Source organism: Chrysochloris asiatica, unplaced genomic scaffold (genome assembly GCF_000296735.1).
Source record: "Chrysochloris asiatica unplaced genomic scaffold, ChrAsi1.0 scaffold00026, whole genome shotgun sequence".
NCBI lineage: Eukaryota > Metazoa > Chordata > Mammalia > Afrosoricida > Chrysochloridae > Chrysochloris > Chrysochloris asiatica.
Window position 1 is genome coordinate 16,173,746 of NW_006408544.1, and position 12,587 is coordinate 16,186,332.

Consider the following 12,587-nt stretch of genomic DNA (forward strand, 5'->3'; position numbering starts at 1 on the left):
TTCCCTCTTTTGAGTTACTGCATCCATAGGTGTAGGTCAAGTTCATCAAATTGTATCAGATTACTCTTTTTTTCCTCTTCTTTCTTCTCCTGGTTGAGCTCTGATCATCCAGTAATCAAAGCCAGGTCAAGTGGGTACCATCTGCAAGTGTGGGTGTTCTTGTGGAAATGTACCATTTTTTGTTTGTTCTCCATTTTCCTACCTTTTGGTTCTCTTTATCTGCTTTGTGTGCCATGAGGTAGACCTCCACAGTCTGAGCCACATGTGTTCCTTTGTCCTCTGGCTTCTGGTTGGATTTAGCCTTTGGAAAGCATCAGTGGATGATAGAAGTGAAGAGACAGAACTTTTGGGGTATTTATGCCACCCATTCTTTCCTTGTGTTCATGCCCATTGGGTAGCTGCTGCTTTTTCTTGAACAGAATTTGGAACTGTTTCTTTCCTTTTTGCTTCAGGTTTGGAGTAGTATAGACTTCCTGCTTTTCTTAATTCCTGTGTACATTAGCATCCCTTGTTAGTTCCCATAACATTGCTCTCATGTCTTGTTGTTGTGTTGTTAAGTGCTATCAGGTCAGTTTTGACCCACAGTGACTGTAGGGTTTTCAAGGAGCCGGCTGCTGACCTTGCGAGCTTCAGACTGACTTTACATTCAAGTTCATTAATCCACAGCACCATACCCGGACTCCTCATGTCTTATAGTCACCTTATTAAAGAAGAAAGCTTAAGCGTCCTATATAGTTTTCCTGTTTCCTACTAGGACCCAGTACTGCAGTGCTTTCTCCAAGTCTGTCCAAATTCTGTACTCTCAAATGTAACCTCTGTGAAACTTTTCTCATCCATATAACTTCCTCCTTTGGATCTCATAGTCGTGGTGGTGCTGGTGCTGGTGGTGGGGATGGTTATGTGCCGTGGAGCCAGTTCCAACTCATAGTGACCCTGTCCAGGGTTTTGTTTTTGAAATTTTTCATATTCAAAATTTAAACAAGTATTATGAAAGTTGTATGAGAATTCTGCAGTTATTTAAAAAACTTATACCCCTGAATACTCAGTCTAAGAATTGTCCTAATATAGTAAATTTACAGGAAATGTAGGTAAACTTTGTTTCTGGTGGATCCTTAAAAACTGAGACTTTTTGCTTTCTAAGATGTGGTCAAACTGAATGGTGAGCAGTAATTGTAATTTGAATGTAATTTCTTCATCTCATAATAGTAAGTCATTTCATTTATTTAGATGCTGGGATGGCTTAGTCTGTGACTCTTGAGAAAGGTTATCAGCAGCAGCCATAACTCTGGAGTGTCTCAGAAAAAAAGTTTTGGGTGATTGCCAGCACCTCATAGTCAAAAGTGCTTTGTTAGGTGTTGTGATATATCAGGTGTTTTTGTTCTTTATGAGTTTGCTTTTTTGAATGTTGAGTCATGATCATGTTCCTGGCAGAAGGATGTGGAAAAAACCCTTAGGTATTCAACTTTGTTGTACTGGCCATTTTTCTTAGCATTTCATTTATTCTAGTAGAGTGTCGATTGCTAAGTATTAAGTGTGTTTCTATTACTATGCTTTGCTTTCTTTTTGGTCATTCTTTTTTTCTCCCCTTAGGTTTTTATTGTGGATTGAGTGCAAGTGTATAGGGCAGATCATCAGTTTTTACATTCAACAAATGATACAACTTGTTTCATCAGAATGATTACAATCCCCTCAATGTACCATCAGTTAACAGTATTTCTCTGTATTCACTTTAGCTTTTTGTTTTTTAAACACTCAGGCATATATAATAATTTACACCACCAAAGGGCACCTTCTGCAAGTCTGCCTCCTGGCCATTATCTCGTAGTCTCTCTCTTCCCATGAATCTCAGCTGCTCCCCCTCTCTATATCCCCATCGCTGCACCTCCATCTCTGGTGTCACTGCTTCTCTAGATTAGGTCCTGCATTCCGCTTGTGCTCTTCTCCCTTGATGGTCCTAGGGTCCTTTGTTTCTGGACTGTAAGATTAACTGCTCCCCTATTTTTGTTACAAAACTAATACCTTACAGTTGTGACAGTCGCAATTACTCATGATAATTACTATTGAATCATAAGAATCTTATCCTCATCTCTTTTCACCAGACCCATCTAGACAAGATGAAAACTATTCAGTGAGGTCTCTTTCTTAACCCATCATTCAAACAAAACTCCCTCTTGAAACCTTGTAAGCCAGTCACTTCATGCCTTTATCACCCCCTCATTTTAGGTAGCCAATGTCTAAGTTGCCCGTCCTTATCTACCCTGTGTACAGAGGGAATAGCATTGATACTTGATGTGAAGACTCCTTTCCTCTCTGTTGGTATTTATAGAGTTACTACCTCCATGAGTGTAGGTCAGGTTCATCAAATTGTAGCAATTTCCCCTTGTTTCCTTTATCCAAAAAAAAATTATTTCTTAAAAAATATCTTCCTCTAGTCGAGTTCTGATTATTGAGCCATCGAGGCTAGGTCAAATGGGTACTCTAGCCATCTGCAAGTTTGGGTATTCTTGTACATCTCCCCTCACTTCATATATGCTGGATGCTTCACTCTCAAATCTAGCCCTCTGTGGCTATGTCCTTGTCCATGCATGGGCTCAGGTGTCCTCCGGTTTCAGTACACTTTGGACCAACCAGCCTTTCCTCTTCTCTCTCTAATCTCCAGGACAACAGGAGTCAATGGACCATGGTTGAACTCAGCCCATTTCTTCATTTCTGCCTTTCCCCCTCTTCCACTCACCAGTAGATCAATGTGGTCGTCAGCAAGCCTGCATGCCTGCTCATATGTTTTCTTTGAGTTTCAGTCTTAGAGGGGGTTTGTCCTGAAGGAACTTGATAGCTCCCCTTAATGGCTTCCCGGCGAATAGCTTGCTTATTCTTGTAGTAGCCAGTCATACTGACATTTTTGTTTTGGGTTTTTCCTGATGATCTTTCTTGAAAGATGTATCTTCTGTCACTCTAGCTATTCCATGCTGGTCTGCTTGTCATTTCTAGTGGGAATGTCCCATCTCAGAAGGTTCTGAATGGGGCTCAGGATTCCACCTAAGGTCCTGTGCTCTGCAGAGGCTCTGCAAAAGGCCTATTTCACTGGGTAAGTTCTAGAACCCCATTTAGGGATTCCAGTCAGCTATAGGCTGAAGATGGGCTTACATGTTTTATGTAATCATGTTTCCCAACATTCCATTCTATCCCACTCAAGATGTCTATTTTACAATAGCAGGCAAGGGAAACCAATATTCATAAGACAGTCTAGCATCTTAGTATGATTTTCCCTCTTCAAACTATGCCTAGATCCCTGTATCACAGAACCCAGTGTTCCAAGCTTGAGCATGCATCACTATTTACCTCTGTCCTACTTAGTCCATGCAGACCTGTCACAGTGCTCCCCTATATACCTTGTTCTTCCACCTCCTCCCCCTTCTTGTATTGCCCTTCCCAACACCTTCACTATGATGTGTCTGCCCTTACCCTGTACTCTACCATCACCTCCCTCCACCTCCCCCTAAACCACCCCGCCCCAACCCCACCATTGTGGTTACCTTATATTCCATTAACTTTTCCCTCTATTTAATGCAGTCTATTTTATCCTGTAATCTACCTGATCTTCTCACCACATGGAGCTCTGTTCCTCTGTGTTTACCTTCTTTCAGATTGTAATTGTTTTGATCATAGACTAAACTCCCAGATCTTGTGAATTTGTTCTTATAGTTTTATTCTGTTCTTGATGTGTCGATTGAGTTCCGGGTGATGCTGCCATGTATATCATTCTCTGGTTGTTGTCTGTTCTTGTTGGTTTTCAGTCCACCGTACTCCCTTTAGAATGTTTTGTATCACAGGGTTTGCTTTGGCAAAATGCCTTAGCTTCTGTTTATCCTGGAATGTTTTGATTACACCATCGTATTTAATTTTACAGCTTTGCTGGGTAGAGGATTCTTGGGTGGCAGTGTTTCTTTCAGGGTTTTATATATGCCTCCCATTGCCTTCTTGCCTGCATAGTTCCTGTTGAGAAATCCGAACTTATCTGATTTGCTTGCCTTTGTGTGTTACACTTCTCTTATCCCTAACTGCTTCAGGATTCTCTCCTTATCTTTGATTTCGGAAAGCTTGTTTAGGATATGTCTTGGTGATTTTCTTTTGTAGTCTATCCTTCCTGGGGTTCATTGAGCTTCTTGAATGCTTATCTTTTCACTTTTCAGGATGTTAGGGAAATTTTCTTCCAGAAGCTGTTCAACTATCTCCTTTGTGGACTTGTGTGATCCTTCCTGTTCTGGAATGCCAGTAATCCTTATGTTATTCCTCTTCATGTTGTCCAACAGGAATCTTAGGCCTTCTTCAGATTTATTTATCCTTTTTTGTGCTTGTTCTTCTACATTAGTAGTATTGAGAGATTTATCTTAAAGCTCACTAGTTCTGGTTTCTATCTCTCTTCAGTTCTACTCCTTTGCCCTTTCAGTGTATTGTCTATTTCTGTTACTCTGTTATTAATCGTTTGGCCCTCTTTCTGTAGGTTTTGAATAGTTTCCAATGCTGTATCTATCTTATTTGATTGTTCCTCTAGTGCTTTCCTGACTTCTTTCTTATGTTCCTCAATTCCATTATATAGTGTTTTGATACATTTATATATTTTTTTCTGAATTCCTTCTCAGGCAATTCCAAAGCCTGCCCTCCTTCCAGTATGGAGTGAAGGTCTAACTCCAGCTCATTTGTGTCAGTCACTTTATCTCATTTCTGGACATGTGCTGATATGGTCATCTGCTTCTGTTTTTTGAGAATATTCAGGAGTTATCTGTGGCCTTAATACTTAGATGGGTGTGTATTTTGTTTTTTTATGCTTTCTGATTGCCTCCAAGTAGATGTGATCAGGAGATAGGCTTCCCTTTTCACTCTTCTTCCTGAGAAATTTCAAGATGCCACTGTTGGTTGTTATGACATAACTCAGGATTTAATTTTCGGCCTGTTTCATTTTAAGGCTGCTTGTCCTGCTTCACAATCCACGTTCAGACCCTTTCCCTAATGATAAATAGTTCAGGGCCATCTGTGGCTGTTTTGTAATGCCGCTTGTTTTCAAATGGGAACTGTCCCTTTAAATTTTGAGGAGATCTATGTGCATGGGTTATAGACCCCTCTGGGAGTGGCGGTGGGGTGTCCACTCACTCAGGAACCTCTTCTAGTCACCAGAATGGAGGTGACCAGACAGCGAGAGACCAATGAACAAACAAACAAAAAGAACATCTACACCTTTATCTCCACAATTCTGTCAGGAGTCTGTGGCTGCTCTGATCCTTACCCAGTTAAGTGTTGCCCAAGTTGGCCATTCAGGGAGCAGCTGAACGCCTTGGATTAGAAAGCACTGGATTTCTTGTTTCTGCTAATATTGCACTGGCTGTAAGCCTGCCAACTTTCTGAATATTCCATTTCATGTGGTTCAGAGTTCTGGCACCATCCCCTGAGCCTGCTTGGTTCAATATTCTGTGTTTTTGCTGACAGAGCTCCTCATTGCACTGCTACCCGTTCTGCCATCTTGTTTGTTCTTCTATATGCTTTGCTTTTAAATGTTGTTATAAATTTCTTTTTTTTTTTGCTTAGGAAATATCTTAAGCATGTTCACTATTGGCAAATATACTCTTAAGACAGTTTTGGATTTCATAGAAAATTTTCAAAAAATAATGTTGCTGACTTTGCTTGCTAAAACACAGTTTCGGGACATTTTTGACATGAAGCTTTTAAATTTAAATTGTAAAATAACTATATATGTATAAAAAGACAAACACCATTAATGGATAAAGTAAAATAGTAAGAATCCTTGTCTCAGATTCCCCCTTTCTCAGTCCCACTTTCCATGGTGTTAAAATTTTTATAAGTGTTTTATTTCACAATGTGTGTATGAATAAAACAATTTTATGTTTCTACTTATCTTGCATAAGGTAAGCACTGAATAATGTTAATTGACTTGAATTCTCGTATCTGCTTTATTTTAGTATTTTCGTTTCTGAATTCAGAGCCTGTAAACTCATGCTTCACTTTAAATTTTGTTATTTTGAAAGTCAATTGCTGCATTTGAAACCTTAGGCAATTTTACATGCGTTTCATGACATTTGAATCCTCAGAATCCTAGTTACATTGTATAGAGAGTAATTATATAATTTATTGTCCAACTGGGATACTTTTGATACTGAAGGAGGCAGCTTGTAATAATTTTGTTATGATGATGGGCACAAACCTCTGTCCCAGGGAAAACCAGGATATCAAAATTTTGTTTTCATTTTTAATTGTTATAAAACTGTATATAACACGTTTGCCAGTTCTAGATTTTTCAGGCTTACAATTTAGTGACGTTAATTATATTGATCATGTGTGCAACCACCATCCATAATCATTACTGCTTTTACTTTTGATAATAACTTTTTATATGATTTGACTGAATACATTGGGAATCTTCAAAAGACAAGCTATCAAAACATTTAAATAGGGATAAATGGTACAAATCAGAAACCTTTATTGTGTAGTTGTTTGAGTAACCAAGTCACTGTATGGAAGCAATGACAGTGTTTTGTTTTATAAATCAAAGGATTGCATACGAGTACCCATATCAGATGAAGAATAAAACAGTTATGCTAAAGGCTGTGATTGAAATTCATAAATTTTGGTACTGTTGTCCGTACCTGATGCCTTTTTGGCAAAGCAGCAAATTTCTTTCACAAATACATGTGAGCAGCTCATAATTGTTTTGTGATATTTCTTTTAAAAATTGGAATGTAATCTGTATAAATTATTTTCTTTGTTGATTTAAAGATAAAAGCAATTCTTTTCTCTTTTAAGAAATTAATATACAAAGATCATGTGTGTGTGTGTCTATATATGTATATATTTAATGAGGGAAGTGAAGAAGCTTTCTTTATATAGTTTGAGTCTTTGATACCAAGGTAACAATCAAGTATGGTTAACCTTTTGTGGTTTGGGTATAATATTCAATATTTCTGAAATATCTCATATTGGAATTTTCTTTCTGATCTGATTTTCAAACATTATTTCACCATTTCTTTGACTTATTGTTACTGACTTTTTAGATTACTATTTTCTTCTTCAGAGTTCATTAATTTGCTATATGTTTTCCTTTTTTAAAGGGATGCTAGGGTTAATGTGCTGGACTGCAAGGTCAGTTTGAACCTAAATGTTGGCAGTTCAAACTCATCAACCTTGGAGACCCTGTACAAGGTCGCTATGAGTGGGAAACAACTTGATGGCACTTAAGAAAACAACAAATGCAATTTAACAAGCTTACCTCATTTTCTTTACTGTACATCTCCATTAAGATTGCATGTGGTTTGTAGTTGTTAAGCACCATTAAGTTGATTCCGACCCATAGCGACCCTGTAGTGTCAACTATTTATTTATTTGTTAATAAGTCAAATACTCATAACTGCCTATTATATGTTAGGTACTGTGCCGGGCCTGGAGATAGAGTGATAAATCATGGTTATCTACGGTTCCGAGTTATAACAGTGCATACTGTTGTGGTACTTTGGTGATGGTGGTGGTTGTATGCTTTTTGAGTCGATTCTGACTCATAGCAACTGTGTGTAGTGCTTCTGAGGCTATAAATCTTTATAGGAGCAGAAAGCTTCATCTTCTGCGAAGTGACTGGTAGACTTAAACTGCTGACCTTGTAGTTAGCTATCTGCGTCTATAAAGATTTACAGTCTCAGAAACCCTATATAGGGTTGTTGTGAATCAGAATCGACTCAATGGCAGTGGGTACTGTGTTGATAAAAGAAAACCTAGTTTTTGCCTTAGATTTATTAAAACATTGATTTAGATGTAAAATATCTTTCTGAAGATGTAGTGGAGGAAAAGGTTTAATAGTAGGCCAATTTTTTGAACATCTTTTAATTGATAATTTTTACTTCAGTTTATTCATTTTTAAGATTAAAAATTGATAGAAATTCTTAACCCTCGCAACTTTTCTCTACTGCTGAATCCTGTTCTTCCTTAAGGGATTGCAAAATATTTCCAAAATTTTCACAGTCTCTAAAGGAAGAGCAGGAGAATCACAGATTCATAAATCTCATATACTGCCATGGTTCTATTATTTCAGGTTTCTTTAATACACTCTTTCACCATTAACCCAACTTTAAGTCATTTGGTAGGGAGAGAAAATGGTGTCATTTCTTTAAAATTTGGTAACTTAAATTTAAGGAACTAAAAGACGATTACGTTTTGGGGCATAGTTCTTTGTTTTCTTTTTTAAAACTTGCTGCTCATGTACTTACTTTTCCTCTGTATAGTTACAGGTTTTTTCCCCTCTTAATTATTCCTTTACATAATTATTAATGTCAGACTCGCAGCATGGTAACTCTCTATTCTCTCTTTTCCTTACTTTTATGGAAGATCAGTACCACACTTGCTTTTTTCCAGTCTTCTGGTATCTCTCCAGTTCTTGAATTTTCAAAAATAATTGTAAGTGATTCAATTGTAAGTATTCACTCTCCTTCTATCATTGGATGAAAGCTTATCTGTGATGCATGTCATCTCAAATTGCTAATTGTGAACATAAACTTTCCAAATACATCCATATTTAATCAAAATGACTTCTGTAAAGTTTTCATTACTTTAGTTATTGCATATGTGTTTTGCAGATTTTTTTCTTTTGATCATCGTGTTTTATTAGATTAATGCCATTTATTTTTCATTAGGAGGTTTACTTTGTTGTTTTTCTTTTGTTGAAATTTTAAGCTGTTTTTCTCTTCTACGGTTCTACTACTGATAATTTACCCTATTTTCTTACTATTATGAACCTATCTATGAGACTAACATGAAATCATTTGTTTTAAATATATTTTCTTTTTGCAGCATATTCTCATGACACACTATTTTGTTCTGTATGAGGGGAAAGAAACCCATGGCGCATATAGGCTACTTAGAGTTTAAGTTTTCACTGTGTAATAAAATTTGATATGTAACTATTTATTTAAAAAAATTTTGACAATGTTATATTATTTATCCATAGCCTTTTCCATTCTACATTATTCTCTTCACGTCTTTATGTTTACTCATACATTTCTTAATTTCCCAATTCTGACCTTAAGAAGACATCAACCCCCTTTTGACCACCTATACCTCTACTACTCATTGCTCTTCCTCTAGCAGGAATTACTTTAAAAGCTCTTACTGCCTCAAAAATTGCTCTCTGTGTCTCTCTAAAGTAACTAAAAGTCAAATGTACTTCAGACAGTTTTAAGAACTTTATTTGCAGTTTTCTTTTTAATGGGGGAGAGGAGAAATGAGACATTTTGTTACATGTATGTATAAAATTTAAATAGTGTTTAACGTCTTCCTATCTAATGTCATTGCTAGAAATTTAATTTTACTGACATTTGCTAGCTTTGAAATGTCTTCTGAGAAGAGAGAAGCACTGCTACTCAATGTAAGAATTAGAAAGATGATATACAAGGGAGCTTTAAGAAGTTTGTGGCAAAATGGAATTAGAAGATAATGGAATTTGTCCACGAACTTTTTGAAGCCCCCTCATACGGTTTTGAAGCAGTTTGATATTTTTCTGTCAGTCTGGTATTCAGAAATTCCCCTTAAAATGGGCCAGATGTGTCTATATATACACATGGCTATTATAGAATCATCTGTTATACTTTTCAACTTTTTTTCTGCTTTAGCTTTTAGCAAAGAATTCTTGAAAACTAGAGACTTGTTTTTAGCATATGTGCCACATAGGTGGTCTTTTTTCTTTGCATAGATATCTAATTTTATGGCTAAATTGCATTTTAATTTCTGTTGAGTTTCTTCCCATTTAATTTGCTATATCACAGACCATTTTGTCTTTATTTCTCTATAATAGTTGAGTTTAATTTGTGCTTTAAATAAATTCACACAGAAATCATCAAATTTAAGAACTATGCCCCATCAATGCAGTAAATTAGGGAGCAGCAACCTTTTTGGCCCTGATTGAAAAATAACAACAATCTCTGCAGTTACTACTGAAGGACATGGACGAAAGAAAAGGAAAAACAGACATGAGAAAGTAAAGGAGTAGTTGAGAAAGGGATGGAATTCAGGATAGAAAGACAAGACACATAGGGAGAAGTGATGGGAGCACTGGTACAGTACCAGCAATTACTACATAAACTTCCTCCCATGCCACATGTATTCATCCAGCACTGAGCTAGCCCTGGAGGTATAATGACCAGTGCACAGTTCATGCCCACACAGAGTTTTTAATCCTTGAGAGAAGTCAGTAAGTTAAATACTTGTGACAAAATATGATAAATGTTAGAAAGAGGAAGTAAAGAGTGTTAAAATGTGTATCTACTTGACTCCTCACCTACTTGTTCTCAAGTGCTAGTGAAGATGCCATTATCAGAAGTATGAAGTCAGCTTATCATAAAGAGCCTGCTTTGTTCTTCAGTTCTTTTCAAAGACCACTCTTAACATGGTTGTTGTTGTTGTTGTTAAGTGCCGTCAAGTCGGTTCCGACCCATAGCGACCCTGTACAGGGTTTCCGAAGGTGTAAATCCTTACGGGAGTAGAAAGACTCATCTTTCTCCCGCGGAGCGGCTGGTAGTTTCAAACTGCTGACCTTAAGGTTTGCAGCCCGATTCGTAACCTCTTATTTTTTAATTATCTGTTTAAAAATACAGATTCATTACAAATGACTCATATGACTAAATGTTGTTGTTGTATTTTAAATGTGAAATAGAAAGGAGCCGTTAACAGCTTTATGGTAATTTTTTAATATAGTCTGCATTAGGAGTTGATGAGTTTCTCATATCTTGAGATATTGAAGCAAAGACTAGATGATTTTCAAAGATATAATAGTAAGTAGTAACTTCTATGAGTTGTAATTTGGGCTAGGTGACTTGGATTCCTTGTATTGTAAGTCACAGTATACAGAACATTGTGGTACTTTCTCCTCGTGAATCATTTTTAGTTGAGAAAATTGTTTAATTATTATTGACTGCTTACCCCTGTTACTGACAAATTTGTATGTGCAATAAAGTTGACTCCTGGTGTGATGCTGTAGGATAAGCACTGGCCTATGAACCACAAGGTCAGCAGTTCAAATTTACCAACTGTTCCTTGGAAATCCTGTATGGGGTCACTGTGAGTTGGAACTGACTCGATGGCACTTAACAACAACAAATATAGTTGATTGCAATTGGGGCAACTATATATGTCTATTTTCTTTTAAGTACACCAAAGATTTGTGGATTACTGTGTAAGACATTAGGCCATTGCTGGGATTTTAAGCTGATAACTATCATTTAAAAACTCCCTGAATATATTACCTAGAGAAAGATGGATTGGTGAGAACTTTGATTTGGATGATGTGAAGTGTGAAGTTTAAGTGTGAGGAATGTTGTGGAAGACTAGATATGAAGATCTGAGAAAAGAGCCATGATAGGTTCATGTGATTCAGCAATCAAAAATGATCACTTTCCCCCCTGATTTAGATACTTTACCTTTTATTCATATATGAATATGTCATTGACCTGTTCATATTTCGCAATTATTTTTTTTGATATTGTTAATTTTGTTGATATTAACTTGATAGTTAAAATTTTTACAATTGTTTTATATAATAAAACAAAACGAATCAACCAAGCCCAAGCCGTCCTTCTAATTTTTCTGTAGTACAGTAGCATGGAAAGAAATTGCTTCCTCCTTCCTATCTATAGTACAATACTATCAGTTCTTGGAAATGTGATGTTTTTATCTTGTTTATATATTTGTATCGTCATACTCCACATATCGGATGTTTCTAAAAGGAAGCTCTTTGGGTTACCTTTTAAAAAAAAATAAAGATTTTTATTCATAATTTTAAAAATGTATCTGAACTTTTGCATACATTGTTTACTATGATTTTTGTTTAACTTTGTTTTTATACATGGCATCTCATTAAGAATGACTTTCAATATTATTTCAGTCAGTTTCTTTACATGTATGTAAAAGAACCAACTAACAAAATGCCCTAGGCAGATATTTCTCTATCACCTTTGAGGGGAAAAAATTATAAGTTGATTTTCCTCATGATATTAATGGAACCTTAATTAGGTTTTTAGTGTTTTGATTGAGAATCGAAATTTTTGGGAAAAGTAACAATAATAATAGTAGTAATTGCTAGTGTTGGTGGTAGTATTTTCTAACAGTGTAGCAGTTGCAGTACTAATAATAGTAGAAGGAGAACACCAATATTTTAGCAGGTAAGAAAACAAGTTTACAGAGCTTTTCTGTATTTTGTTCATGTTCATCCAGCTTGTTAGTGGCTGAGCTGGAATTAGTGATTACTTTTGCCAACCCATCCTTGTTTTTGTAATACCATGCCATCTCAATTTGATGTTTTGAGATAATATATGTTTTTAAAATGGTAAGTGTGCAAAAGTCTGCAAAGATGAGATGTAGGTATAATATGAAATTAAATTTGGCTGCAATTTACTTAAATGGAGAATATGCAATTGAATTGGACTACTTTGGCCAAGATATGAAAGCAGAGATATGGCTAATGATGGTCAAGCTTGAGGTGGGTAATGTTGAACTGCTATATTTCACCCATTTAGTATAGACACTTGTAGTTGAATTGGGAT

The 12,587-nt window shown here is 36.3% G+C and overlaps 1 protein-coding gene across 5 annotated transcripts in view; it reads left to right on the top strand.

Annotated features, from left to right (window-relative positions):
• Nucleotides 1-12,587, top strand: part of OSBPL9 (oxysterol binding protein-like 9) — a 263,804-nt gene that overhangs the window by 192,579 nt on the left and 58,638 nt on the right. Inside the window, exon 5 of one of the 5 annotated variants that reach the window (XM_006839757.1) lies at nucleotides 8,383-8,451. The exons of the other annotated variants lie outside the window; for them this stretch is intronic. Within the exon in view, the coding sequence (XP_006839820.1) occupies nucleotides 8,383-8,451 (69 nt within the window). The remainder of the gene's footprint in view (nucleotides 1-8,382; nucleotides 8,452-12,587) is intronic. 5 annotated transcript variants of the gene reach the window in all.